This window comes from Etheostoma spectabile, chromosome 14, assembly GCF_008692095.1.
Source record: "Etheostoma spectabile isolate EspeVRDwgs_2016 chromosome 14, UIUC_Espe_1.0, whole genome shotgun sequence".
Classification (NCBI taxonomy): domain Eukaryota; kingdom Metazoa; phylum Chordata; class Actinopteri; order Perciformes; family Percidae; genus Etheostoma; species Etheostoma spectabile.
Genome location: NC_045746.1, coordinates 16,774,648 through 16,799,399, shown reverse-complemented (window position 1 = coordinate 16,799,399; position 24,752 = coordinate 16,774,648). Strand labels below are relative to the sequence as shown.

Sequence of the window (24,752 nt, the reverse complement as noted above, 5' to 3'; positions counted from 1 at the left end):
ACGCACACGCACACGCACACGCACACACTCCTGTCACCCTCAGTGACTTGTTGTCCTTCTAATTTACTGATTTTCCATGATCCAAAGCCAACTTCACCTCTCATTGTGTGATAAATAATCACACAATAATAAAGGTGTTCAGGTGTTTGTCATTTCTGTTTTTTTTTATGTTTGACCTTTACACAGTAGGTTGTGGAAATTCTTTTGAGGGTCAGTTTGAACTACAGTTCCTCAATGGAAGAAAGAAAGACAGGGTTGGGGTGGGGTGGGGTGGGGGCGGGGGTTCCTTAAGGATTGAACACAAAGCTCCTCAAGACACAGAGGCTGTGTGTATGCCACAGATGCTGATGCCTGATGGCGCGTGTGTGTGTGTGTGAGTGTGTGTGTGTGTGTGTGAGTGTATGTGTTTAGGTTTGTTTTGAGAAAGGGTTGCACTTTCTGTGAAATTGTGAACCATGACGCTGCACAACATCATTTCATAGTCATTTATTATTTTAAACAGCACTACATTTTCTTGCCCAGCTCACTGAAAAAGCACCTCAAAAGGTCAGACATGACTAACTCACCTGCAGAACAGATCAGGTTTTGTTTTTTACCACACATATTACTCAATGTCCCTGGGCAACTTATTGCCCATGGACACATAAAAAAAATTCCCATTTCCTTTGTGCTATATATGTTTGGACACGCTTTGAAACTAACTGTATTCTCCTATTAAACAAAGGTGTAACTCTGTAGGTAGTACATTTTGTAACTAGAGATTTTAGGCTTTGATTCAACCTGCAAGCAGAATCAGTGTGATTTTTAAACTGGCTTTTGTCTTTGCGGTTCCAGAATCAAAAGTGCAGTAAAACACTTACATACATATGAGATCACTATTCATGAAGTACACAAGACAAAGTGGGTGGCACTGCTTTTGGTGCTTTATAAATAAATTTGCCTTGCCTTGCTGCCTTTCTCTCTGTGGTGTTTATCTGGACAGCAGGTCAGAGATCAGTGGAGTAGGTCAGGGAAAGTGTACTTCTGTTCATTCGATAAACTTATTAGTGTTGACAGTGTGTCACTTTATTGGTTTTAACCTGGCTCAGGAGCTGTCTGGGTCAACATGACAAAGCAACCAAAGCAACATGACAAACTGCAACTCAGACCAACAACCTGCTGGAAACAATAAACACTGGACAACCAAAAGTATTGCACTATTTTAAATGTATAGATTTCAAGACTTTTGTGTACAGATAGAGATGACTTTTTATGTTATCTATGAAAGTTGACCTGCTGTGTAATATTCCACATAAGTGCCAAAACATGGGAAATAGACTCTACATTGAATTATGTATTTGGCCTGTGTTCCAGGTGATGGGCGTGTTCAGCAAAGAATATATCCCTCAGGGTACTCGCTTTGGCCCTCTGCAAGGGGTCATCTACACCAAAGACAACGTACCCAAACAGGCCAACAGGAAATACTTCTGGAGGGTAAGCGAAACGCACATACATATACTTATATCTACACTAATATAAAATGTATATGTGTACCCATACTCGTTTGCATCAATACTTTAACCCAGCTCAGTGTGATACTGGTCAAACAGGAGAAAGTCTCAAACCTAGATGAAAAGTTGAGGAGCGTCTGAGGACAAGTTTTCTTCTTCTGTTATTCTTAAAAAAAAAGAAAAGTCAGTTGCTCGGATGCAGAAGTTTCACATCAAGTCCAACTCCATGCGTCAATAAGGAAACAAAAATGCTTTGACACACATTGCACTGGCTTACAGGGGTTTTGGTCAAACTTTTAGAGGAAGTCGTGAATGCTGGTGGCACGTAACAATGGATTCCCTCTCACACAGTCATCAGAGCCTTACCGGCACTCAGGTCCAATGTGACATGTGTCAGATACACAAAGGAAGGGACTATTGTTCCAAATACACGCACACACTCTGACAATCCTTGCCTTTCCGCCCCTGTTTAGTCTTCAAGTGCCATGCTTCTTGTCTCTCTCATCCAGACGCAGCTTATGTCACTCAGGAAATTTTCTATTCTGCTGAGTCAATTCCCATAAGGACTTTTTGCTGACATCCTACGTATTTTCCTTCCGGCTTTATTTCCTGTAAACCTGTGCAAGGGGTGTTGCAGTGGTGCAATAGTGAAAGTCTGACGTTCGTTGGGAGTAATTGTGTTATTATCTCATCTCGTGACACAGGTGGAGGGAGGAGGGGGGCGGACGTGCTGCCAAAGGCATTCCTGCATGTCTTGTCTGTCAGGCAGCCACCAATTACATCTTGTTTGCTTTAATAAGTCAAAGCATTTTCTTTTTCCCTGAAAGAAGTAATCATACTTAAGTGTACCACTGGCATGTATTCCATGAACTTAATTTCAACACAGGAACACTAATAATACTAAAAAGTGAGAAAGAGAAAATGAGGAAAGAGGGAGAGTGAGAGAGACAGCCACTGTGGTAAGTGGCCACACCTCCATGACTCACGCCTACTACTAATATTATTGCACAGAAAGTAAAACACACACACAGGACGGACAGAGCAGAGCTTTAGGCTGCAGGCTAAAGGAGCAAAAAGTCCTCAACTGATAACTGAAGGATATTTAACTGTACATGGCAGAGGTGATTATTCTGAATTTGTCATTTTTTAATGGTGGATGTGGCCAACCTCTTGTCCAGCAATATATTAAATTTTTTATGTTCAATATTTAACTATTACATTTACAAGTAATACTCATTATGTTGCACACAAATCAGTTGCTCCAAGTGTTCTGTGTACACATATTTAATCTTTCTTCTTTTTCTCTGCTGCAGATTTACAGCAGTGGGCAGCTTCAAAACTTCATTGATGGCTATGACGTCCACAAGAGCAACTGGATGCGGTACGTCAACCCGGCCCACTCTCTGGCCGAACAGAACCTGGTGGCTTGCCAGAACGGACGGGACATCTACTTCTACACCATCCGACCCGTGGAGCCCAATCAGGAGCTGCTGGTTTGGTACAGTCAGGAGTTTGCCCAGAGGCTCTGCAGCCAGGAGGTCGACATCAAACAGAGTAAGTGCAGCAGGAAGAGAAGCTTTTCCTGCTTTGTATCAGAATGTGATGGTCGTTTTCACAGAAAACAGTGACAATATCATAGCTTGTGTAATGTAAAGTTTAGTGGTTGATGCAATGGCAGTTGTTGGAACCTTTCGTTGCTGAGGAATGATTTAGTGAGAAGGAGTGAAAGACTGGTGATTATCAGCGTTTTTTTGTTTATCTTTATCTTTAGATTATCTGTTGGGCTTTTTATGCATTTTATTGGATAGTACAGACGGAGAAGAAAGTGGGGGGGGAGAGAGAGAGGGAGGATGACACACAAAGGACCACAGGCCTCAGCCTACATGACGCCTAGTAACGCACGCTCTACTGGGTGAGCTAAATGTTGCCCGTGACTATCAGCTGTTTTGGTGAGGTAGCACAATGACACACAATAATCCTCCTATTATGTCTTACTAGATCTGACAAAATGACAGATTTAGATCTGTGGCTATGACAAAACACATTCTGGCATTCTGCGTCAGGAGATGATATCTATCACCAGCACAATTCTATCACTTCAAGGGGAATAAAGACACATGATTCTTCCTTCCTGTAACTAAGACCTGATGTTATCTTTTACCAACAGTAAAGGTAATTGTTTTGATGCTATATCTTCCTGTTTGGCTTAGTCGAGAGAGAGAGAACTGTATTTGTGCAAGATCATGGGAAACACACACACACACACACACACACACACACACACACACACACACACACACACACACACACACACACACACACACACACACACACACACACAAACAGATGAAAACAAATCTCAGTGTTTCATGAGATGTGGTTAATGACGTGGGATTTTAAGGAGAGTGGAGAAAAAGAGGCATAATGCCTGGTCAAAGTACCTTTGTGAGTCACTTGTTTTTTTATGCAGCTATATTAGCAAGTCATACCCTCAGCATCCTGAATGATTGTCTGTTGCCACAAAATCTAATGACTCATACCAACTGGATACACCAGATGCATTGGTGACTAATGCTAAGGCGGTATTATTACATTGTTTTATCATCTTATGGGATCTTAAAAGCTTTCACCTTTCAAAAGTTCAGGTATGCATTGCACTGATTCTGATATATTTATATTGAAGGCAATCTAGTTTGACAGCTCAGGTACTGGTTGTTGAAGCTTTGGACGGCAGCCCTTGAATGTAAAAACCAAGGACATTCTGAATTTGTTTCGGCTTTCAAATGCATTACTGTGCAACTGTAATGTAATGTAGACAAAACATTAATATAGCGTGCACGGGTTGAATCTTTGCAAACTACTTTTCATATTTAGCTAAAGGAGAGAGGAAACCAATGGTTGGAACACTATGGTATAGTTTGGAAGATTGTCAATGGGAATTTAAATTTCAAAATGAATTGTTGTAATGGGGCTAAACCATGCAAAACACTGGTACAGTCATTTAAATGAACCTGACTACCGTTCACATGATGAACGGTAGAATGACATGACACATGAGACAATAGTTGACATATAGTAATGGTGACAAGTTCTCAAAAAGAAAAAAAGAGAAGGAAAAAAGGAAGAGATGTTTTCTTGTGGCGAGTAAGACAGCTATACCCAGAAATGGTTTTGCAAATGAAACTTAGAATCTTGCCGCATAGCTGTGACATGGCCCCACGCACTTTACCGCCTACTTGTTCTCCCACATCAAAATCACTACTATGATTGACAAACAGAAACCTGGACTGTATGATTTACGTGTTAAGTCAGACTGAAACTACTACCATTTACCATAAGTAGGGGTGCCTTCTGTGGGCGGATGCGTGTGTGTGTGTGTGTAAGGGATTTTAACTAGAACTAAATGTAAAGTAACTGTTCTAATATAGTGCTTTTCTAGTCTTAGCGACTACTCAAAGCACTGTTACATAGTACAGGAATCACTCACCATTCATACACTGTGGCCGAGGCTGCTGTACGAGGCGCTACCTGCTCACCAGACCAACATTCACACACATTTACACTCTGATGCGAAGCATCAAGGGCAACGCATGGTTCAGTCTCTTGCCCAAGGACACTTTCACATGGGACTGCAGGGCCCGGGAACAAACCACCAACCTTCCAATCCGCAGGCAACCACTCTACCACTGAGCCACAGCTGCCCAAGAACCAAGAATTAGATATAATATTGAGCTTGAATTCTGAGATTCTGTTATTTACTCATGCTTACAATTTCATTTATTTACAGAATACATGAGTTCTGATGAAGACCATGAGTCGGAGTACACCAAACAGCACCTACCTCAGCAGACATGGCTTAAAGAAAGCACAAAGGAAGAGGTGAAAGAAGAGAGGGATGATGATGGAGAGGAGAATATCGACGTAGAGATGTTAGAAAGAGACACTCCGCCTGACACACCTGACAACCAGATCATGGACTTCAGCAAAAAGATTGAGGAGAAGAGCACCCGAGATCCAGAAGACCAGGGGACCATTCTGTCCCCTAAGCCCGAACACAAAGAGCCTAGACTGGGCTTAAATCACCCGTACTTAACACATCCCCATTCTGCACACTCATCTCAGCACCGAAATCTCCCTCTCCACCTCCACGGCCTCTACAGGGAAGGCGTTTCACCTTACCCCCTTTACCACCAATCCAGACCCCTCCAGCCCAATTACCAGCTTCTTCCTCCCTACGGTCAGCCCTATCCTCGCCTACTCCTTCCTTCGTACTCCCCTCCCTTTCCTGGGATGGTGCCCTCAAGAGGATCGCTCCGATACAGCAGCTACCTGGGCACAGACAGACTCCCGTATCCACCCATCGGGACACCAAATCTTCTGCCAGTGTCTCTCCCCTACTCCCCACCTTCACAGGGAGGTCTGAAAGAACTAAAACCAAATGTGTCGCCACCACGAGGCGCCCCGGCCACCCCGGAGCTCTCCCCTCTCCCCAAGCCCGACAGTCAGCATCAGTCTACTGAGCAGTCTCGCTCTGGTTGTGAAGAAGCCATGAATCTCAGCCTGACTACGACCAAAAGCAACCCAGCGGCACACAACAGCCCTGGCCACAAATCCCTGCCCTACCCACTGCAGAAACAGAATGGGAAGATCAAGTATGAATGTAATATCTGCTCTAAGACTTTTGGACAGCTGTCAAACCTCAAGGTAACAGCTTCAGTTTCTATAATTTATTTCCTTCTAATTTTATTTAATATATTCCAATTTTTAGACACCATCAATGCTCATTACTCTTTTCATATGATTTGTGTAATTGTAGGTCCATCTCCGAGTGCACAGTGGTGAGAGACCGTTCCAGTGTAACTTGTGTAAAAAGAGCTTCACTCAGCTGGCCCACCTCCAGAAACATCACCTAGTCCACACGGGGGAGAAGCCACATGAATGTCAAGTATGTTGAAAACCATAATCTAAATTTTTGTGTTTCTGGTCCATTTAGAAGTTTTTTACATGTTCTTTCCTGATCTCTCCATGCTGATACACAAGGAAACACTAAACAATACACAAATACTCTCCGACTCACACTTCTTGGAAGGTCAAAGTGTCACTTCTGTCAAAGTGCCATTATATACTTTGTCATGTAATTGTTTACCAGTGTGATACTGTGTGTGTGAGTGTTAAGAGCAAGGATGAAACTGGTCTTACAAAGACAAGAAAAAAAAGAACTGGAATAACATGGTCAACCCTGATCATATACTATAGATGACATCATACTGTGCTGCTCAATTCTTCCAGAATATTCCTATACACAATCCAACTGTTTTCTTAAGGTGTTACCATAATCAGTCACATGAATGTTGCATACACAAGCCTTAACCTTTTATTTCATGCTTTGCAGGTGTGTCACAAACGCTTCAGTAGCACCAGCAACTTGAAAACACACCTACGCCTCCACTCTGGGGAAAAGCCTTACCAGTGCAAGCTATGTAGCACTAAGTTCACCCAGTACATTCATCTTAAACTCCACCGCCGTCTCCACAGCAGCCGCGACCGGCCCTACCGCTGCCAGCTCTGCGCCCAAGCCTTCTTCCACCGCTTCTCCCTCCGCATCCACCAGTGCAGCTGCTGCATGGCTAACTCCAATGCACCTGTCAACGTCCACATGAAACAGATGGTGGAGCGATTTGACGCCAGCCAAGAGGCTGACATGCTTACAGAGGCGGCATCGACACTGCAAGTGGAGGAAGCGATAGAGCACTGGTTGGCTCGTACCTTGGAAGGCGAGGGGAAGAAGGACCAGAAGGAGGCCGCCATACTGCTGAAAGCTCTGACTGCAGCTATTAACGCACCAGCAATGCCCATGACCCAATCAGCTATACCTACATCACACCACAGCCCTCCACTGACCTATCAGGAGAGGGCCAGCGTTGTCCATCTCCACCAAAGGCCAACAGTAAAGACAGAAAACAGTGAGAAGAAAGGGGGGGTAATATAAAAAGGACATACAGCGTACCATCAACCAAGAAACAAAATGTCGCCAAATAAAACTCCCCTTACTGTCCATGAAGGGCACTAAAGGGGATATAAACTTTCATAATCCAATGAGCACAGCACCAAAAGAAGAGCAATCCAAAGATTGGACGAGGGTATTTAGTGATTGTACTTCCTCCCAATTAAAAAATTAAAATGGAGGAGGATAGTAAGCTGTGAAATATTTAAAAAAAACTCTTTTCACTCAGGTAGAGAAGTGTTGCTTTTTGTTCTTTAACTTATTACTTTTTTTTGTTTGAGTCATCTATATTTATTTAGTTGCATTGTAATTTGCTTTTTTTCTGTTAGTGTTTCTTTTAATTATGTGTTGACATTTCCAAGAAGACTTGATCTCTTAGAAAAACCACAAATTGACTCAGGAACAATAATGTGGTACAAACCTGTGAATCAATGTTCACTTGCTATGTTGTGCTTTGTTTTACTTTGTATGACAGTGTGTTTGAGCTTGTGGGTGAATGAACGAGTGGATGCATATGGGAACGACAAGGCACAGTGATGGCACAAACACCTTCCTGCTCTTTAACTGTTTCCAACTATTTTATTTATTTATGATAGAAAAAGGGAAAGAAATCAGGTTTGTTGAAACTGTTTGTTAATAACCAATTGCCAAAATTACAATCAAAGAACTTGAATGTGTAGCACTGTTATTGGATTATTATTCAACTAATTCTAACATTAAAAGGGAAAAACTAGATTCAGAAAAAGCATTTTTCACCTTTTATTTCTTTATTATTCAGCAACTTCTCACAGGTAATTTGCATATTAAAGTTTTAAAGACACACTCTGCTGACCAAAACCAAAAGCCACCAAAAGAAACAAAACTAGAGATAACACAATCACAAAGTAATATGTAAACAAGATCCTCTTAAAAAGTTTTTACTGGATTCAAATGTTGTAGATATTTCTCCTTTCGTACAAAGCTTTAACTGTAAATGTTTTGGACAACAAAAGCGAGCAACACAGAAGCACTATTTTCTTACTTTCTTGTTAATATTTTTCTCACTTAGCACTGAAATAAACATGCAACTAGATCTGTGTGCTTTTGGCTGTTATCCAAAACCAGCAGGCCTCTTGAAAATTTTACTACTGAGTCAGTGACATACTTCTTTTATTATTTTTTAAGTGCTTTTTTTTCTTTTGTACAACATGTTTGTCTTTGTAGTTTATTTTTTAAAACGTGTTATGAAATGTTGAGAATTTATATGTGAGAGACTATTTTGATGATACTTTTATATTGACATGATGTAGCATATTAAAAATATTGTTTCTATACGTCTAGTGTTTTGTGTGTTTTCATGCCCGTATAAGATTTAAGAAGTGGAAAAACGCTGGGAAGGCAGAAAAGGGTAACACTTTATAATAAAGGTACATGAATTATCATGAATTCATGCATGACTTAATGCATAAAAAAGCATAAATTCACTTATGTAGTACTTCAAGAACTATCATTAATGTACAAGGATTAAAAGTGTTTCTTTTGCATGACTTAATGCAGGAACAATACGTTAATTAATGCATCAATTAAAGTATTTCAATCATCATGATTGTCTTCTTCATTGGTGTGAAGAAGACATCTAAAGTGACAAAATAAACTTTGAAACTTAATTGTAGTGTTGCAATCATGGTTTACTAAACATTACTTCATTATGTGTGTGGCCCTTCAAATGACGTCCATACCCGGTCCTGCTTTAACATTGATAATTAGGATATGATCAATGTAGGCGTAAAATAAATGTATTAAGAGTTAACGGAATGGGTTGGCAAAATGATAATGAGGTCACTCAAGTTACACACAAGTATTGTATACTGCAGATGCATTTTTATAGTTGCTTTATTTACATCAACATAAGCCACTTGAACAGTAATGCCTGAGAACAACGCTCACCCAAGTAGGATATTTATAAATGTTACTTTTACTAACTTCTGTGTCTCTATACCTGAAATGTCTCGATGTAGTTCAAAATTATGATTTAATTTGCATTTGTAATGCAATTTGCTGCCAAGACAGAAGGGTTGACTTTATTTGAAGGGTCACAAAGATGATTGCTTCATAAGCCACCATTAATCATATCTTATTTATGTAATATTGTTGAATTATAGACCTGGTCAGCTCTTTATTTGTAGGACCATGAACATAACGAAAAAATGAAGACGTAATGTTTAGTTAATAATTAATACAACACTACAATTCACTTTCTTTAGCCTGTCACTTTAACTACTGATTTACCAATGACAAAGACATGAAAATCATTAATAAATCAAAAATCATGATGATTTAAATAACTTAATTGATGTATTAATTAATGTAATGTTCCTGCATTAAGTTGCTCATGAGATACTATTAGTCATTGTACATTAATGATAGTTCAGGAAGTAGTACTACATGAATGGATTCATAATACTTCATACATGCTTATTATGAAATGTTACCCAGAAAGGTAATTATTTCTAAGAATAAATTATTCTAAAAAACTGTATTTTATTAAAGGCTAGGAGACCTTTGTTGTCATGGTTAAAGACGCAGGTAGCTCAGTGTAAATTCTTTTAGGAAGACCTAACTTATATCAATGCTCTCTCCTTAATCAAATCAGCTGTTATCCAAATAATTGTACGTTTTATCATGCTGTATACAACCTTTGCATATCTGCAAACTAGTCTCTGCTGATTGAAATGTGGCTCAGAGTAAATTCTTTCAGGAAGACCTAACTCTTAATCAATGCTCTTTTCTTAAATTGAATTAGCTGTTGGAGGAGTTTACCGCTTCGCCATCGTCTTTTTATTCTTAACCTTCCTTTTGTCATTGGGTCAAATTTGACCCCTTTTAAAAATGTCTAAATTAGAAATCTGGGTTTCTTTTTAAACAAATTACCACAAAAAAGGATGGATTTCATACAACGCTCTTTGCAAATGCAATTGATCACTTTCATTAAATTTCGGGTGAAAATTGAAATGGTTTTATATCAGTATTCTGACTGAACTCATCCACTCTTCATACGTTTCTCTGACCTTAACTATCAGTCAAAACAATTCATAATTTCTGCTTTTTTAACTCAAATATTAGATATAATTCTATATAAAGGAGGTTTATTGACCATGAATTCCAAAAAGCAGTGTAAAGTTTGTGGTAGTAAGTTGGTGTTAGTGAAAAACAAACTTTAAAAAAAGTCGGAAAAAGCAAAGAAATTTTCAAATGTCAAAAAAAGGGTAAAATAAAAAAAGTGTTAGTCTTTTTGACCCAGGAGGACAACACAAGGGTTAAATCTGGTCATTTGACATGAAACCATTACTGATGTATCATATAAAAGTAGCCAGAAATGCTGATGCATGATTACTGGGCTTGTGTATTGTGTATGTAGGTTGAAACACAATGCATACATACGCCCTTTTAACATCCTACCCCTCTCTTACTGGTAATTCAATGTAGGAAGCCCCACGCTGCATTCCCCTGATTGGTTCACTTCTCTGGCTCTAGTATTTCCTAGAAAATACAGGAAATGAAACAAGTCATTCACCAAAGAAACTCTGAAGAAACACTGCTTAGATCATGATTTTTATGCTAAAAAAATGAGTGTGACAACAGACAACTCCTCTTTTATAACAGCAGGTGTCAAGTTTTTTCTTTTTTCTTTTTTTGTCTGTTTTGATTCTTTAACACTTCACGTTAGTTTCAGATTTAAGTTGGATTGGAGGAACTACTCTGAGGTCAGAAATCTTATTTGGTAAAAGTCACTGATAATTGCCTCTAGAGCACCTTTGTTTCAGACATGATGTTTTTAGATATAAAACCTGAATCTTTTTTTTTGCTTTTCTCAAAACTAAAACAGTGTGATGTATTTACAGACACAGCGGGCATACCAAAACAAACATGAAACCCCGAAAAAGGATTTAAACTTTATCATTGTTGTCCCATGGCAGTGAGACACACTTTCAATCTACAAAATAACAAGCAAAGTTACTGTAAACATGGTTTGCCCTTTACAGTAATTCTCTCACAATCTCAGTCTTTTTCTGTGTCTTAACCACTTTTTTTTTCTTTTTGTTGCGTAGCGACTCCTCATTCTATTGTATTTGCTCTTGTGATCTTTTCTGCGGGGGAGAATCCCACAGAAAAGATCACAAACACCTACACACCACTGACCAGAATAAAGGCATCTCAGACCTTTAAAACATACAGTCAAAGTGCAGTGGTGACAGGAAATCCTTTTTTTCTGGCAAGCTGCCAGCTGCACTACACGTCTACCCTATTTTACAATAAAGCAAAATGAAAATGCCTGTGTGCTGTTCTGATAAAGAGAAAAGACAAGCATAACATATGGAGTTAATTTGTTAACTAAGGTTCGGGAGCAGGGCCACGCCTAAACCACACCTTACTCACCAGACAAACTACATATACCGTGCTGCGTAGCCAGACTTGCGTATCTGATTGCTTGACGCAAGACGGTCGGCGTTTCACGCTCCCGGTCGTGGATCCGGAGCTCTGCTACGCTCACCTGGAGTCCTGGACGATTTTTACGCGCTCTATTCACACAGGACATGTTTCAGTCACCCGCAGCGGTCGGATCCCGTCATTGTCTCAACGCGCCGATTGAGGATTGCGGTTTGCGGTCGTCATGCCTCGGCTTCGCCCGGATCTACTCTCCTCCGCCGACCGGTCCCCTGCTTCCCTCGGCTTCGGCTTTTGCTTCCAGCGGCTCTCGGTCTCCTTCCCCTCGTTCCGTGGGGTCGGGATATCGGAACCGCGGGGATCGGCATTTACCCTCTCCTCGTCATCGGCCTTCCTCCCGTGGGGCGCATCGTGGCGGCTCTTCCTGGTCTCCGTTGCCGCCCCGGAGGCAGCAGCCCCCGGGCCTCCGGCCCCTCCGGGTTCGTTGCAGGCGTCGGCTTCGGCCGGCGTTGTCACGCATGACGTCACGGTCCTCGTCGGCCACGGACCGCATCTCCGGCTCCCCCTGGCGGTGGTCAGGTCGTATTTCGGTCAGGTCGTATTTCCCCATGTGCCTGCTCCCTCTGTCTGTCATGTCTCGGGCGTTCTCTGCCTTTCATCCCTGTGTTCGCAGGCTTCACGAGACCCTGCGCACATGCATCCCTTCATCCCTTCATCCCGTCCTCTACCCTTCCTTCTGCTGTCCTGGCCGATCGGCTTCTGCTCCTCCCTTTCTCTGCTGGCCGCACTGCAGTGCCACATCCAGCCGCTCAGGGGGACCTTCCTACTATCGTGCTTGACGATTCTTAGCCCTCTTCTTTGCTTCTGGTCTTTTTCCTTCCCCCCCCCGTCCCCGCATCCCCTCCCCCCCCCCCCCCCCCTCCCTTCCTCCCAACTCCCAAATGCATTTTGCTCCTTGTGTTGACCACTTTTCTCCTGCCAGGCTGCTCCGGTCGCTCGTGCGGGCCGCTTCGTCGGTGCGTAGCCTTCACCGTCCTCCCTGCTCTGCTCCGGCTTGTTCTCTGGCACTAGGTTTGAGTATTGTTGTTGCCGATTTCCCCTCTAGCCCTTTGAGGTTTCCTTGTGTAACGTTAGAGGCTTTATACGTAAGATGTATTATTATTGTTATGTATCCGTGATTGGGCACGGGTCCGGGCTCCTTCGTCGTTCCGTGACCTGTGGGCTTACCCCATTGTTGGCTTCCTTTCTTTTGGGGGCACGAATGGTCTCGAGTCTTACTCATTTAAACATACTAGCCAGCCATCAAATACATTGGCTCCAGGCCGCCAAGGCACCTTCACACACCCACTTTTCACTATTCCAAAATGCCACTTGACTTTTGTTCAGAAACAGCATCTCTGCATTTCAGCCATATCACCCAACATTTCCACATCGTCGCAGCATCCACAGTCGCTAGATCGGTATCTGCCATCAAACCATTCAGTTCCCAGGCCGCAGGTCATTCCAAGCACACCGGTCTACATTCACAACGATGTCAACAATTTGTCAAGCCCCGCACAATCAGTTTTACACAATCTGACACTTTTGGGGGTCTGTAAACTATTCGGCGAAAACTGCTTCTGAGACAGAACCCCCATCCTGATTCTCTTCCACCCGGACATCACACATCCTCCCAGACCAGCCATCAGACACATCCACATCAATTTCGCACATTCATATTTTCATTTGCACATCTATGTTCATTAAATCTTTAACTAACACATGGTTGTGGCGTGGTCCATGCTAGTGAAATGGAGTTTAATTGTTAACTAAGGTTCGGACAGGGCCACGCCTAAACCACACCTCTAATCACCAGACAAACCTACTATACCCGTGCTGCGTAGCCAGACTTCGTCTCTGATTGCTTGACCCACCCTCCCTTACCCTCTCCTTTCGTCCATCTTCCATTCCTGTTGCACCTCTCTCTTGTCTCTTCTAGGTACCGTCTGGGGGGTCTGTAAACTATTCGGGGCGAAAACTGCTTCTGAGACAGAACCCCCATCCTGAGTCTCTTCCCACCCACATCACACATCTCCCAGACCAGCCATCGACGACATCCACTCATTTCGCACATTCATATGTTCATTTGCACATTCATAATGTTTCATTAAACTTTAACTAACACATGGTTGTGGCGTGGATCCAGGCTAGTGAATGTAACATCCCACAAAACCAATGTTCTTATCCCAGATAGATAACTAGTTGAGTCCCACTCAAACTGCACAACAGAATGTTTATAGATGACATCCTTTGAAACATAAGGGCCAAAGGTCTTTTGCATGCACAGAATATTTTAACTCAGCCGTAAACCACTGAGATCAGCCTGGGATTACATCAGCTATTTGTAAATCTATCACAAGTGTGTGCAAAGTCTTTCCTATTTTCTTATAGATTTCAACTAGAGAATTGCCAAATCAGATAGTCAAGCTTGTCAAAGATCTTAGTGATGTTTGGATTGGTTGCTATGCATCTGTAACTTTGTCCAAACTAAAGATCAACTATGTAAACAGGACTTGTAGCATCACAAGCTGAAACATAACTTTAAAAAATAACAATTTTAGGAAGCCAAACAATATATTAACCTTAAAGCTATAGTCTGTAGTTTCTATTGCCTCCATGAGGAATTCTAAGTAACGACAACAAAACTGTTGGCATGTCCATATGATACAAGCCTTCCTTGATCGCGCACAGCCCCCACCCTTCCTCCACGCAATTGCAAGTAGCCAAGGAGGACATGGAGGATTAAAAAAACGGATGGACTCTTCAGAAGAGGTAATTATCTTCACTCATAGTCATACTGAGAAATACAGAGAGAGTCGTGTGGACATTTATTTTTTTATTGGTTTACACATATTCAAATACTACAGATTAATATGCAAAATATCAATAAAAGATTTGATGGAGAGACTTGCTGGGAGGTTTTTAGCAATGCTGAAGTATTTTTTGTCTGACCACCACATGACCACATGTTCTCTTATTATTTGAAAATCTAGTCTATGCCCACAACATTCCACTTCTGGGATTGCTCTGGTGCTGGCGCTCTTTTTGCCCGGATGTCTGTTACCTTCCGTTTTTGTTGTGTTGGAATTTTAAACTTCGGAGGATTTATGAAGACTTTTTCTGTTTATCATTTCCACATAAAAGTGTTTTTGCTGTCCTTCACAACATTCTTAGTAATGTATGAACAGCTGGTTGGATGGGTGCCTACGTTAAAAAAAGTAACTCAGGGTCCAGCAAAAAAAAAAAAAATGTAACCTGCTAGGTCTATAAAGAATAGACCTAGCAGAGTACACTTAACTGATGTAAATTAGCAAAGGCTAGCATATAATTAATTAAAGATCAAAATTGGACAAAACTAATTAATTAAAAACATTGTCAGTTATTTAACATTGTCGTTGACAGTAGTGTTGGCAGCCTGTATAAGAGGACAGAAATCATGTAAAGCAAACATACGGTTTACAATTTCTTCCTCATATTCTTTAGAAACAGACCCAAGTTTCCCTCTGCCATGACCAGACAAATAGCGGACTCACTTCATGCAGGCCGAGAGAATCACAACAGGACATCCCTTAGCTTGCCACAAGGGTGGGTAAAAAAAAAGAAACACACCAAAAAAGAAAAACAAACACTGGTGTTAGGTTACAGCAATTCTCAATGCTGTGAATGTTTTCAAGTGAATGTGTTCTACATCGTCTTTCCAAAAGTTCATGATGAGGTCACTGGAAAAGGAATGTAATCTTTTGTATGTACCATTATTGCCCATCTAGTGTATTCTTCACATGAAGTTGTCTTGAGTACACGTTACAGGGCACCAATTCATTTTTTCAGAAAAGTCATGATCCTGTCTCAGATTGCGTCATGCATCTAATTATCCTGAGAAAACATCTTGAAATTCAATGGATCCACCTTCCAGTTTTTCTTGGGAAAAAGTACACTTGGAGTCATTAGTACATCCATTACAGGAATCAGAATCAGTTTTACAGTACAATGCCATATCCAACTGGAGTCATTTACTCATAATATTCCAAGTGCCTTCCAGGTAAAGTACACCTCTACAGAGAACTTAAAGTCTCACTGCAGAAAATATGCCACTGGACAGCTTTCTTCATTTGAGTGTGTTGTACCGATCTAGCCACAATCTGTCATGCTTTCACATATACTTCTCCTATACTTCCCCTCAATCCTGTATTTAGCTGTTAACATAATGGATACAGTGACATCAAAGATACTGGTACGTGGCTTTGCAACCAAAAGAGGAGTGCAGATGTATCAGACTGAATTAGTCCAAGTGCAATTCATAGATTACGGACAGATCTGTGTGTCATTGCCTGGCCTGCCCAAAATGATCTGATCCTTTTCTTAGAAATATTCTAACTAAAGTAATTCAGTAGATGAGACATTTAGAGAGGGGAGGATACAACTAAGGCAAAAAAGGAAAAAGAGAGTAAAAAAAAAGAGGAAACTGAGTTTAACTCTTTTACTCTGGAGGAAATTCTATGAAAATATGTTTGAAAAGAAGTTTTGTTTTGCAAAGGAGTTGTTCCCATCTGCATCAATCATTCATCTGCAAAATGACTGTGAGCGATCTGAGCAAAGAGCATACATATAAATACTGACAGATAGTTTTTTAAAATAGTGGCTGCAGTACAAATTCAAAATACTGGAGAGTCATCTCCCCCGCCGCCTCCTCCCCAGACTCAAAGTTCACCGAGGTCGCCAGGCTGAGACCACAGCATCTATGGTCTCGCTTTGCCAGACCCTCCTCCAAAGTCCTCCAACAATGTTGCTAGACGCTTCTTTCACATACTCAGACATTACTTCACAGCTGACTTTTTCAACTTAGAATTATGGTAAACAGAAATTCCATCACGGAATGTAAATTTTCAAAAGGAGAAAATGCATTAGCATTGTTGTCAGAAAAGATAGTCGTTCAACTAAGCATGTTTCCTTCTTTTCCAATATCCAAGGACACATTGGGGTTATTTTTGGATGTACTACAATAAATATATTACATATTTGACTTTTAAAAGTATTTAACCATGATTCTGTACTGTTATTATAGCTCAGCCTTCATGAAACAAAATCAAGTCAGAAGTGGCATCATGCAGTGCACCATACCTTTTTTGGACATAAATGAGATCCTTACATTCTGAGATTTCATCATGTAAGGCTGTCATCTATTACTGTAATGTCTTGCCGGTAATGTTTTGAAATAGAACAACATCATGTGTCATCTCTGGCAGCCTCTTACAGTATCAGTAACTGGCAGTAACTCTGCTCATGTATTTGTGGTCTAGTTCCCCATCAATGGAAGAAATAGTGTATCACTGGTTCATCATGAAAACATCTTTCCAGTCTTAGAACGCGGACAGCCAAAAGTTTCTGTCTACTGTTTTTTTTTCTTCAATTATGCCAACACCTATCTACCCATTTCATATGTATTTGGTATAAGCATTTTGAGCATGAGGTAGCGTTGAATGCCCTGCATTGTGTTGTATGTCATAAGTATTTGTATTAAAAATAGATCTGACCTGACTTTGGTTACTGCACTTTATTCAGAACTAATAAAAATTTAAGAAAAGAGTTAAGAATTTATAACATTTTTAAAAAGAGTAGGGAAGTTTAAATGAAAGTAAAAGTAATTATTTACATTTAAAGCTTATGTTTTAGTAATTTTAAGCCTTTATTTTTGAGAGGACAAACTAGACTTGAAAGGGGTCCAACCCGTGGCCTCTGCGTCGAGGACTAAGCTTCTTTATATGGGTGCATGCTCTAACAGGTGAGCGACCCAAGCGCCTGTAATTATTCATACTAAAATGCTTTAAATTGGGTACATCCTTACAACGTACAAATACTTACCTACTAATTACAGTAGATACTTATAGTGGAGTTGAAGAATCCTAGGGTAAAAGATGTAACAAAGTGGGTGATTCACTCACCACTTGTCCATTGGTGCTTGTACTTATGTATATTTTACACATTGCTCTAGTTATTTTATATGGTATTCATTTCACACACAACCACTGATAAGTAGTGATGTTACGTTCTCTGCCAAGGCTTCGAAGCGCGTTGAGAAATCCTGGAAGTTGTCCGTGAAACACGTATCAAGGCTTGTATCGTTTTAGACAAATGACGTCATTGATGAAATCCGAAGCCTCACTGGCCGTCCATACCACATCAAATCTACACAATTTTTTACATTTCCATGATCTACACAAGCACATTCACCACCCTCTGCCCAGTTAAACCACTTAAACGTTTCAGTTTTAGAAAAGCCTACTAGTATTGCCCCTCCTATTATATTATGACCAAAATGGTTGATTTACACACATTTGATACCTGCATTCTTCTCAAGGAAAGTTTATAATACAGTTATGTACACAGTCAAAAACTGTCTCTGATACAGTGTATCACAGATCACTGGATCATCTTTAATATATTTGCCTGTTTTACACCATGAGGATACACTGGAAAGCCAGAGTTCTTGCGAGAGCACAATTTAAATTTGCTGAGCGAGTTACTCTGGCATCAAGTAATGCTGCTCATTAACTATACCCTTATAGCCGAGCTGCACCAATCACATCGATGTATCTGATGTAGGCGGGCCAGAGGTGAGCTAAACAGATGATGACTGTTTAATCTACCAGTTAGCTCTGCTGGTAGCTATGCATATGGAGCTTTGGATACCCTGTGTGTTGTTGTGATTGGTCGTAGTGTAATCCAATTGCGTGCAGTGTGTGTAGTCAAATGCGCGCTTGGTGCCACCCCTCGAGTTGGGCGACTTTCATTGCTTGATGCCAGATGCTTAATCTTTCGGGTTTGGGTCTGAATTTTCAGGCTACTATCAGGAGGTATTGTGAGCAAATTAACGACTTGAGAAATTAACCCTTTTGTGAACCAATTTGCTGGAAAGCTTCAATACTTCATGAGGCTTCATCTCGCCATCACTACTGTTTAGTTTCAGTTAGATGTAGGAAGTAAGTTGCAGGTTTGAACAGTTCATTGTTTATTTCTTCATAGTCACCTTTTTTGTGTCCTTTTTGGTCCACTATGCAGAAATGTTTTGGGAGGAGCCTCCCAACAGCATGGTGTACTTATGGTAATGATGATTTCATCACTGACTTCATGAGACAGAACTAACTTTTTTTAACTTTTAACCGCTGGAAGATACAGTCCAGGGCTGCTTGAGGACGATACAGTCCGGGGCTGATTGAGGAAGATACAGTCCGGGGCTGATTGAAGAAGATACAGTCCAGGGCTGATTGAGGAAGATACAGTCCAGGGCTGATTGAGGAAGATACAGTCCGGGGCTGATTGAGGAAGATACAGTCCGGGGCTGATTGAGAGCCCTATAAAGGCAGTGGCCAGGATTAGCAAAGATTTTAGTGTTGAGGTGTACAAAGAGAAAGTTAGAGCCATGCTGATACAAACATGTGCTGTATTGACAATTTGGTAAAGACTAATGACAAGAAGTTATACTGCCACAAAAGCATGCTTTGTCTCATTTTGTACAAGTAGATTTTTTGCGCAGTTGCCCTCTTCCTTGGAAGAGACTCGTGTTGGAAAATCACCAACTATCCTACATCCGTGAGAGCATCCCCTGTGTTGTTTCGTGTCTGTGTGTCAATGTTCACTTTCAGTTTTTACTGAAAGCCAGTGTTTGATGTTAACAAGACAACAAACATAATTACAACCCTTTTCTTCAGTGGTGCATGCCTTTTTTAATATATCATCCGGGCTCATCCCTTCATCGTTATTTCCAGTTTGACCTCAGTGTTTGACTTTCTGTTGCAGTTATTTATTTTTTCAACAGAAAAGGCCATATAAATGGGTGTGAGTGGCAATGAGTAATAGCACAAGAGTTGTGACGCTTTAGAAATCAGCTAAATGGGTCTAAAGGTTTAAGATATAAAGATAATAAACGTTGGTTTATATTGCCATATTTAGTCAGTTCACTTTTGTAAAGAGGCTATTAAATAATATTGATAAGTTCTCTTCTGTGAATGCTTGAGAGTAAAATGTTTTTAAAAGTAACCCTAGTGCTGATAAACTAGGACTATTTCATGACAAAAATTGTATTTAACAAATGTGACATCTAGTCCTAGAGTATGAGAGATCTATCACTAGTAAAACATATTATAATGGCTACTGTTAAAGTAAAACAATACCAGGCAACTTTGGTCTTTAGGTATTTTTTTCCATTCAGGAATAGAGTAGATGTGAATAAGGTTGTTTTACCAACAAGGCAAAAAGGACAATTTCCCACCGTTCACTGTATTTTAATGATTCTTTGGTTAATGGATTAATTGTAATTTTGTTTTGGAATACCGGAACCATAGGCGCCAATTTATGTTTTCCTCTATGGGTGCTCATGGGAGCATGCCCTTTAAAAAAAAAATAGTGAAATACAATTTGTATTTGAGAACCTTAGGAAACGGACAGCCGCCGACACCAACACACACACACTTTATAAAGCCTTATCGCTAATATAGCCTTAAAGTAAAGTCTTAAAGTTTAACTGACACATCACCACGATCAGCTTTGTGGGAAATTAGGAATCAATGGAACAAGGGACTGACCAACATAACCAATCACCAATCACACTATGATAGACGCTGCATTTAGCACCAACTACAAGGTTTAATTTTAAAAGAATGTAGCCCACTGGCAGTCTGGCACATGTGGGTGCTCAGTATTTGCCTTGGGTGCTCCAGAGCTCGAGCACCCACGGTATTGGCCCCTATGATTGGAACATACACCACTAACACTAACACAATAATGGAAGCAACAGTTTCAAATGTATTCATCCAGTCAGATTAGAAGAGTGATACCACTCTTCAGATAAAAGTGGTATCAATCTTCTTATCTATTTCTCCACCACAATGCAAAAAACTGCATTTCCCAAAATGTTTCACTTTTACTGTGGGTTCTGCTTTATTACCTGATCTTGAGGCCTTCTGTTAAAAATCTTTCTCTAAACACGTAACTGAGCGCTGTGTAAAATATAATAGGACGTCAGAGGTTCCCGTTGAGGTGTCTGAAAGTTGCTGCAGGGGAATCCCAGCACAATGAGTGATATACTGTATGATTGGCCTTTAACTACCCTCTCCATAAAAATGAGATCATGTAAGATTGTGTGTTCAGTCTCTTATCTCATGTTACCTCCTCATGATTAGCAGTGGAACCAATATGGGCCGCTACTGTTACAGAGTAGAAATACAAGGCAACTTTAGTGTTTTATTATCAAAATGATACCATTTAACAGAATCACGTGTATTTCATGACTTTAAAAAGAGGCACGAGAACATCTTGTTCTAGGAGTTAAAGAATAGAGCGTTTTATGTATAAGGTAGCCTACTGCAAATGTTGACAGTAATTTCTATAATTCACTGAGAGGGAAAAAGCTCAATTTTTAACTATATTATATAATTGACCATTCATTGTGTTAATCAGTTCATAGCCATATCCTTTTCCAACACGTAGTACACAATGGAACTGACTTTAATGACTGGATTGAGAAAGCTAGTAGCGCCATCTTGAGGCAGAGTAAGTCACATGCATGCAAATGTGTGCACAGTCTGCCCTAGTAACATATTGATGCCTATTCAGCTGATCTCTGATCAGGTTGCATAAAGACCACAAGATGTCGCCATTCATCCACTGTGATTGCTCATCGTGGAGGTGTAATGAGGAGACGTTTCATAATTGTTGTCTATGTAATACCTAATGTGTAAATTGTTTGTGTAAATTCCCATCAATCCCATTCACATATTCCCATATCTATCTAATTCCTTATTGTTACAGGCCTAAGAGTATAATTATGATGATTTTGATTATTATGATTATTATTATTAGGTACAAAAGCTATACATTTTAGATAATTATCTGTGATCCTGGACCTTCCCAATTTGTGTCATAGCAAGTGCTACTAGTTATTAACTCCTATCCTCAAACATACGGATTTGAAATATTATTGATAACATCTTCGAATATATTTTTAAACATGACTTAGTACGATATTGACGGGGACAAACCGATAAAGCCAGGGTCTCTTTTCCCTGGTGTGTTTAGTCCTCCAAGCATAATCAAGATGGAGACAGACATTTCATATCTGTCAGTTTCTGGAAAGTGGAAACTAGGGACGATATTCACATGTTAGACAGAGTGCGCATAATTGCAAGCAACTTGGAGAAAATTAACTTGCTTTCGAATCCTTTTAATTGCATAATTTGGTTATGTGTAGCAAGACTCACCGGAAAGTAGTGTTATTGGGAGGCTGTGTGGGATGGGTGTGGCTCCTCGGGGGCGTGTCGTCGCCACACCTGAGCTCTGCATACTGCACAGAAAATGAGGCAGCAGCAGCAGCTGTCATTCTGTCAACAAGTGGTATCCGTGTAGTTTTTTCCCCACTCCGCGACTATTTTCATCATCTTATGAACCGATCATCAGCGGGCAAGAAGTTGCGGCTCGTGTAAAGACCCGCCAGTCCCGCTGACATCACGCCCAGTAGAGATGGCGAAGAGCTCATCCAAAAGATCTCTGAAAAGTTTGTTCTCCAAGGTCGATGACAAATTGGACGAATCGGTGGAGAAGGATGTGGACAAAAATAAGGGCGAAAAGAAGAGGTTTTCGTTCTTAAAGTTCAAGACAAAGACGAAGAATGACTCTGTCCCCCCGAAGCCAGAGTTGCTCAGGTATGCTTGCAGAATGTCGTGAATTATCAGTAGCCAGTGTTCATGCCTGTGCATGTGTCGTGTTTTATGTCTTAGCATGGAGGAGCAGCCACATAAAGCAGCATCTGGCGCTTTAAAGAGCCACAAAACTAAATTTATCATACAGTGTAATTACATCAGCTGTTTCAAATGTATTGCCCACTTTATATTAAACCTTTTGGCTGGATCTTGGTCAGCAGGGCCTAGGGCCAGGACTGTCAAAACTATGTCCCTCTGTGCTCCGTGATTGATGAAGTAAAACCACTGGTCGGAATGAGTGGGATGACGTCAGTGTTGGGCTGCGGTCAAATAGTCACTTTGCAGAAGACAACAGACAAAGGGCAAAAACAGAAAAACCAGCAAGATAAAAATCAACAAGCAATAACTGATTATTGTCTGTCACTGCATCAATGCAGAATCAACCAAATACGCATTGTGATGCAGCAATGCAATGATTAATTTCACCCCTGCCACCAGGACTAAGCCACTGGGAATTATTTTTTAATGCAATTATAAACTACAGTTATAGTGGGGTGGCTTGGTTGTAAAACCTAGACTTTTGTCATATTTTAAATCTCAAGTTATTCAGCTGTGTCTTAATGTAGGATCCTATGAAATCTGTCTTATAGCTTTTTTAAGTAAATAAATTTAGCGATTCTGTTACCACAGAAACTATTGGGCTCTACATTAATGTGTGACACCGGGCTAAACAACTTCTGGGGAAACCCTGTAATGACAGCTGAAAAGGGTAATTTTCTGCATCATGCCAAATCCATTTCCTAAGATTATTGAGTTGATCGTGATTTAGGTCAAGAACATTTCTATCTAGACATGACTGTAGAAGGACTGGGACATAAATAACATTCAGTCCATTCATCAAGTCTTTATGTAATCGTGCAAAAAACAAATGCAATACAGAGAAATTAAACATCCTTCAGTTCTTTGAAAGCTTGCAGAATCTTTCAGGACCATGCAGTCCATCTCCATCTTCATCTTTGTCTGCTTATCCGGTATCGGGTTGCGGGGGCAACAGCTCCAGCAGGTGACCCCAAACTTCCCGGGGGATCCCGAGGTGTTCCCAGGCCAGGTTGGACATTTAATCCCTCCACCTAGTCCTGGGTCATCCCCAGGGCCTTTTCCCAGCTGGACGTGCCTGGAACACCTCCCTAGGGAGGTGCCCAGAAGGCATGCTTACCAGATCCCTGAACCACTTCAACTGGCTGCTTTCGACCGAAGAAGCAGCAGCTCTACTTTGAGCTCCCCACGGATGACTGTGCTTCTCACCCTATCTCTAAGGGAGACGCCAGCCACCCTCCTGAGGAAACCCAATTCAGCTGCTTGTACCCTGGATCTTGTTCTTTTGGTCATGACCCAGCCTTCATGACCATAGGTGAGGGTAGGAATGAAAACTGACTGGTAGATTGAGAGCTTTGCCTTCTGGCTTAGTTTTCTTTTCATCACAACGGTGCAATAAATTGAATGTAATACCACACCCACTGCGTCAATTCTCCGACCAATCTCCCGCTCCATTGTCACTCGTGAACAAGACCCCAAGGTATTTAAACTCCTTCACTTGGGGCAAGGACACAGAACACATGTGCTGCACTCCCAGGCTCCCTCCAGAATTCTTGCGAGAGTAAAGATCTGATCTGTTGTTCCATGACCAGGACGGAATCCGCATTGTTTCTCTTCAACCTGAGGTTCGACTATTGGCCAAATCCTCCTTTCCAGCACCTTGGAGTAGACTTTACCAGGGAGGCTGAGAAGCGTGATAACCCTGTAATTGGCACACACCCTGTTGTCCCCCTTTTTGGAGTGGGGAATCACCACCCCGGTCTGCCACTCCCTAGGCACTGTCCAAACCCTCCCTGCAATGTTGAGGAGGCGTGTCAACCAAGACAGCCCCTCCACCCCCAGAGCTTTCAGCATTTCTGAACTGATCTTACCAATCCTTGGGGCTTTGCCACTGTGGAGTTGCTTAACTACCTCAGCAACTTCCACCAGGGGAATTGACGACAATCCCCCATCATCCTCCAGCTCTGCCTCTTCCATAGAGGGCGTATTAGCTGGATTTAGGAGTTC

The 24,752-nt window shown here is 41.1% G+C and overlaps 2 protein-coding genes across 3 annotated transcripts in view; both read left to right on the top strand.

Annotated features, from left to right (window-relative positions):
- Window positions 1-8,807, top strand: part of prdm1b (PR domain containing 1b, with ZNF domain) — a 12,082-nt gene extending 3,275 nt beyond the window's left edge. Inside the window, exons 3-7 of one of the 2 annotated variants that reach the window (XM_032535738.1) lie at window positions 1,354-1,473; window positions 2,804-3,044; window positions 5,278-6,194; window positions 6,307-6,435; window positions 6,883-8,807. In XM_032535738.1, the coding sequence (XP_032391629.1) occupies window positions 1,354-1,473; window positions 2,804-3,044; window positions 5,278-6,194; window positions 6,307-6,435; window positions 6,883-7,479 (2,004 nt within the window). In that variant the 3' untranslated portion in view covers window positions 7,480-8,807. Of the gene's footprint in view, window positions 1-1,353; window positions 1,474-2,481; window positions 2,612-2,803; window positions 3,045-5,277; window positions 6,195-6,306; window positions 6,436-6,882 lie in introns of those variants that run through there. The other variant, XM_032535739.1, reaches the window with a different exon arrangement.
- A 13,500-nt stretch (window positions 8,808-22,307) lies between these two features.
- The window catches only part of crybg2 (crystallin beta-gamma domain containing 2), a 44,866-nt gene continuing 42,421 nt past the window's right edge, over window positions 22,308-24,752 (top strand). Inside the window, exon 1 of the mRNA XM_032535571.1 lies at window positions 22,308-22,652. Within this exon, the coding sequence (XP_032391462.1) occupies window positions 22,471-22,652 (182 nt within the window). The 5' untranslated portion in view covers window positions 22,308-22,470. The remainder of the gene's footprint in view (window positions 22,653-24,752) is intronic.